Consider the following 5,682-nt stretch of genomic DNA (forward strand, 5'->3'; position numbering starts at 1 on the left):
GCAGTATCGCGATATTATCGATATCGTGAGCCATGTATCGCGTATCGTATCGTATCGTGAGGTACCCAGTGATTCCCAGCCCTATTCCGAATAGAATAGAATATATTAGAATAGAATAGATTGTTATTGATCCCACGAAAGGAAATTACCCCTTAATATTTGTATGTCAGAGTTGATCAAAACATTGTGGACATGATTATCCCATGTGGTTTTTTTTTTTTTTTTTTTTTTTACTTTATTAACAAACAACATAATACAACAAAAAAGTGAATGTCTCAGGGGGGATTAAAATGTGAACAGATTACAGAAAAAGACAAATCAAACATGTATTATACATGATTAAAAAAAACATCAATCAGAAAACTTTGGGGTTCAATAAACTTAAGATTTTTCAAAAATCTAATTAGTTTGAATTGCCTTTTTGTTTTGAAGTTGTTTAATAATGTGACTTTACTGATTGGTTTCATTAAAAAACTGTTGGGATCTCGGTTTGAAGTTGGGCCATTTGGCTTTATGAATATGGAATTTTGCCAATAATAAAAACAACTGTGTAATAAAAATAAAATATTTATTTGATTTGTCAGCTTGGTAACCCAGAAAAATGTCTTGATCTAAAAGTTTTACAGTTTCTTTAGTTATATTTCCAGTATAAATCTTGGTTCTGCGTTAAAGACAACCTTCTGTTTATGAAGACGGCTGTTCCCCACTGATCCACGTCTGCCTTCAACACAGTCCACCAATCACAGGCAGCCACACAGATCAGTGGACCAATCAGAGAGCGTTTCCAACAACAACCAAAAAGCAGCCTCGAGCGCCTCCACACAAAACTCAGACGCTTCCATTTCATGTTTGCATCCGCTTTCCTGGAAACTCTGGTGATTTAGAGCCATGAATAAAACCAGTGGTGACCCCCGAACGAGTGAGCCTCCGACCCGTCACACCAACACCCCCCGGGGCTCGTCCTCACCTCGTATGCCGCCCCCAGGTCTGCGAACTTGTCCTGCGCTTTGGGGTCGTCCTGGTTCCGGTCGGGATGGAGCTGCAGAGCCAGCTTCCGGTACGCCTTTTTGATGTCCCGGATAGACGCCGTCTTGCTGACCCCCAGGATCTGGTAGAAGTCTCTCCTGTGGCAGAGAGGGACCGGCCATGAGCGGCGGGAGAACACACCTGCTGCCGCCGAAGAGCGGCGTGTGAGGACGGGGCTCAGAACGGCCAAGGTCCGCCAAGGACGAGCTCGGCGGCGGCGGAGACCCCGGAACCCAGCCGGGTCGGTCCGGGCCGTCACACCTCACCACACAGCAGCGGACCGGCGCGCTCAGACCATCACATTCAAACGTGTGTACCGGCCGGACCGGCGAGCTGCAGCCGACCCACTTACCCGGCGAGCACCGCCGACAGGGCGCACAGGAGCAGGCAGCTGACGGTCCACAGCTTCATGCCGCTCACACACGCTCCGGTGATGAAGAACGAGGGTTCGATCCGCGGAGGCTGCGATCACACTGCCTGCTAGCTTCTTCCTGCTGTCACACACACACGCCCCGCCCCCGGATACGGCGGACGGCTGGGGAAAACCCCACCCACTTTTAAAGCAACAGCGTCCCTTCATTTCCGGTGAGAACCCAGCGCTTCAACCATTGACTGTAAAAATAATAAACTTAACAAGCAATGAGGTCCCCCATTGGAAATGCATTACTTCCTCTCCTCACGAAAGTAGGCCGCCGCTTTCACCGTCAATTCCTGAAACGGATATCACCATTTGCAACCCATCTTCAGCGATTGGTCTGAGTCATAGCTGAGTCATGGAATCTACAGGAAGTACTGTCGCCAATCAGGAGTGAGTTTATTGCAACCGTCCGCCTCTTTCCACGCCTCGACCACGAGACCGCGGGATGTAAACAGCTTCTACTTTAATAACGGCGGCTCGAGAGAAATATACAAGTCATTGTTCAAGTCTTTGAGGGAGAACCATTCCAACATTTGATTCTGTCAGCGGTCCTTTGGGATTTACTTACATTTATTCCTTTAAGTCGAGATAAAAGGAGCATTTGGGTGACGCTGCTGGAGAACTGCGCGTGGTCCCCTCTCGCGCGCAGCAGCTTGTCTCTTCACATGCGTGGCCAGGTTACAGTCTGATCAGATGCACGTGAGAAGCGCGTTCAGCGGTATTTAAAATAAATAACCATCCTAACAAGTGAACAGCTGGATCTTTTTTCTGTTTGAAAATACGACCAGGTCCTTTCAAGTTTGTCTCGCGCTCCTCAGACGGCTGCGTCTAATTCAGGCTGAAGCTGGAAAAGTGCGGCGAAGATGAAACTTTGGTTGGTGATTTTATGGAGGAGCTGTACCATTCCGTATGATACGCAACTTATAATTTATAAGCTACAATCAAAACTGTGAAAAAAAGAAAAACGAACGTTAAACCAATAAAAAAGTCCAAAGCACATAACCTCAGAGTGAAATCTATTTCTACAGAGTAAATCCTCATCTAAAAATGTCGACAGCATGCTCCTCTTGTTGTTTTAAACTGCTGCATCGGTACATTCCATTGAGGAAAACAACAGTAGGACAATGATTGGTACATTGTTGAATTGTAAAGTAGGTGTTAAAAGGTCTTCACGGACCCATTGATGAAGTCTGCTCCCATTGGCTACCCGTCATCTGTCAATCAAACCCCCCAGACGTTCGACGTCAGACCCACAAACGCTTATTGAGCCATCTGATTGGTCAATTTATAACTCTAATAACTTGTGATAATGGAAAAAAATCTTTAAAAAAAATTAGGATTAGAAAAAAGAAGTTAATCAGAAAGCAGCAGAGGAAGAATGATTATTCTGACATATAAAATGACTGAGAAATAACTGTCTGTTTCTCAAAGTAAGTCAATGAGACTTTGGCCATTTTGCAACCCAGTGGTACTTCCTATGTGGAACACGGAAGGAGGGGGGCTTGCTCAGTCCAGTTATTTTTCTATACAGTCTATGGCTTCAACCAACCCCCAACACTCGCAGGCGGAACGTGAGGCCAACCAGGAAGTAACAAAACGTTGCAGTACCGGCACTGATCAGAGAGGCTGGTGCTTAGAGTGAGCAAATTCCCATAGACTCCCATGTTAAATTCGATTGACAGGTGAAGATCGCGGTGGATTCTGAGAGCTGTGTACTGCTAGAGAAAGCGGGCTCTGCTGTTGATGGAGGATCGTCATCACCCTCTCCTCACCTGGACGGACAGTTGTATACCACAGAGACCATTCTAGAGATCATTCCCGCCTCCCGCCATAGGACTGGATAACTCGTCCATGAGCCAGAGACATGTTGCATTTGACTTAGACCACGGTTGTCCACAGTCAGGCCTCGAGGACCAACCTCCAGCTGGTTTTCCAGAAATCCTGCCTTATCTGCTGCTGATTACCTGGATCAGGTGTGTTAGGCCAATTTTCAATGGCAAGTGGGCTGGAAAGCATGTATGACACAGACCCTCGAGGCCTGACTTCGGACCCCCCTGGTTTAGACTGATGCAGATTATTTTTCTAAGAAGTTTACATATTTTATGTCATTATTTTGGGAGCTTTAATTACAATTTTTAATTTTCGAATCACTCTGAATTTTCTACGATTGTTGTTATCCCAACCGTTTTGTTCTGTCAAACCAAAGCATGTAGCCTCCAACAACCCCATGTCCCAGGCTGAAGTACCTATATCTTGCCTTAATTTTGGTGAAACTCACCGCCACTAAGTGTACATCTCACTAAGCTTAACTGTTCTTTAGAGACTTTGTGCATCTATCAACACATTACTGCAGTATTTATAACACGTCTGTTACTCTTCTTTGTTAACCCTCATGCTCTCTTCTGGGGTCCAGATGACCCCACTTTTAATGTAAACATGCCTCGGGTAGCACAAGGGTCAAAACTTGTGATGGTACCACGTCCCACTTTCAAACGCTGTCGAGATCTGCAGCTTCACAAGATGTTCTGTCTTCTAATTTCAATGAGATGCTGCTGGCCCCCCATTGGAGAAAAGGAGGTGCCCTGCTACAGAAGTCCAGCAGGTGTAAAGCTCTAAAAGCCTCCATGGTGAGCGCGTGTCCATGGCGCCGCGTGAACGCGCGCCAACTGTCCGCCTCCGCATTTTTCAGTGTCACTCTCCAAAAACGATGAAATAAAGCAATAGAGAATCGGGTAAAAACCACGATCTCCAGCTGACTCGTGACACCCCCCGGCGGGTGTCGGTGTGGAGGTAGCTGATGGCGCGAGTGGGTCTACTTTCTGGGTCAACATGAAGCCAAAGCGCGCTCCCGCAACTTGCGCGCAGCAGATGCGCAAGGATCTGCGCGGCAAAGTCGAGCGGAGCGGTCGGACAGCGGACAGGAGCCGGGTTCGGTGTTTATGGACCGTGTGGGTCTGTGATGAGCCGGTTCTCCTCCGGTGTCGGCCCACGCTGCTGGAACGGCCCGCGCGCGCGGGCGGAACTTTGACGGTAGGAGTGCCGCTAGCATGCTAGCTAACTTAGGCTAAACTCGTTGCAACTCGGAGTCTGACTGCCGAAGTTTGACGAAGCCGGTCCAGACCCGCCTGCTGAGGGCAGCCCTACTGCAGGTCGACCGGACCGGCACCGGCTGGAGAACATCAGACGAACTTTGGGTTATTATGGGATGTTGTTTGCAACCGCCGCCTGCGCAGTAACTTTGCTTGTAGTAAACACAGAGACGTGAAGATGGAATGGAGAGGTTCGAGAGTTCGTCAGGAGGAAACGGTTAGCTGAGAGACTGAAGACAGCTAAAGGGAGTGCAAGGAAGAGGTGAAGGTGGTGAAGACCAAACGAAGGGCGGAGGAGGACTGGTCTGACAGGTTAGACAGAGAGGAGGGAGAGGTGATGCTCAAGTGAAGCAGACAAACAGGTGGAAGTATGTGCTTCAAGTTAGGAAGATCAAGATGATGCCATGGAAAGATGGAAGGAGAACTTTTAAGATCGGATGGATCTAAACATAAGAAGGGAGACCTGCAGAGAAATAAAACTGATGAGTCCCTATGAATTGTGGGATAGACTTGTGGAAGATAGACTGAGGTCAGAAGAGAATGTTTGTGAACAACAAGGATGGTTTCATGCAGAGAAAGAGAACCACAGATGTTTGCTTGAAGATGTCCCTGCAGAAGAACAGAGAAGGTCAGAAGCACTAAGACGGATTAGCTGTGTGTGAATGAAAGAGCTCAAGAGGAACTGTGAGCTTACAGAGAGAAGACATGAAGAATAAGTAACCTGCATTGACTGTATATAAAGAATTGGACAGAGTGGCTGCGACATCACCCATAGAAAATTACTTACTTCCAGCTCCAGTGAAATGAAGCCAATTCAATTGTTATTTTTCCAAATTTTCCATTTGGAGTCGGACAACAATGATTGATCTGAGTCAGTGTTTCTATGGCAACCGCTGTCTCTCATTATGAGTAGGGCTGCCACGATTATTTTACTAATTGACTATTAAAACGGCCAACGACTAATTTAATAGTTGATTAGTCATTACTTTATACCAGGGGTCACCAACCTTTTTGAAACTACGGGCTACTTCATGGGTACTGAATCATATGAAGGGCTACCGGTTTGAAATAATACATTTGCTTAGTTTGCCTTTAGTTATTCATTATTAATAATAATAATGATACTTCTCTATGTGAAGACACTGATTT

The 5,682-nt window shown here is 46.6% G+C and overlaps 2 protein-coding genes across 2 annotated transcripts in view; one reads left to right on the forward strand and one right to left on the reverse strand.

Moving 5' to 3' along the window:
* dnajb11 (DnaJ heat shock protein family (Hsp40) member B11) overlaps positions 1-1,563 on the reverse strand; it is a 9,150-nt gene extending 7,587 nt beyond the window's left edge. The window contains exons 1-2 of the mRNA XM_024260530.2: positions 1,379-1,563; positions 968-1,124 (exon numbers count right to left, since the gene is read on the reverse strand). Of these exons, the coding sequence (XP_024116298.1) occupies positions 968-1,124; positions 1,379-1,437 (216 nt within the window). The 5' untranslated portion in view covers positions 1,438-1,563. The remainder of the gene's footprint in view (positions 1-967; positions 1,125-1,378) is intronic.
* A 3,482-nt stretch (positions 1,564-5,045) lies between these two features.
* The window catches only part of tbccd1 (TBCC domain containing 1), a gene marked incomplete at its 5' end in the record, with an annotated part of 10,988 nt that continues 10,351 nt past the window's right edge, over positions 5,046-5,682 (forward strand). The window contains 1 exon segment of the mRNA XM_024260517.2: positions 5,046-5,161. Coding sequence (XP_024116285.1) covers positions 5,074-5,161 — 88 coding nt within the window.

Source organism: Oryzias melastigma, linkage group LG21 (assembly GCF_002922805.2).
Source record: "Oryzias melastigma strain HK-1 linkage group LG21, ASM292280v2, whole genome shotgun sequence".
In the NCBI taxonomy this organism is placed as follows: Eukaryota; Metazoa; Chordata; class Actinopteri; order Beloniformes; family Adrianichthyidae; genus Oryzias; species Oryzias melastigma.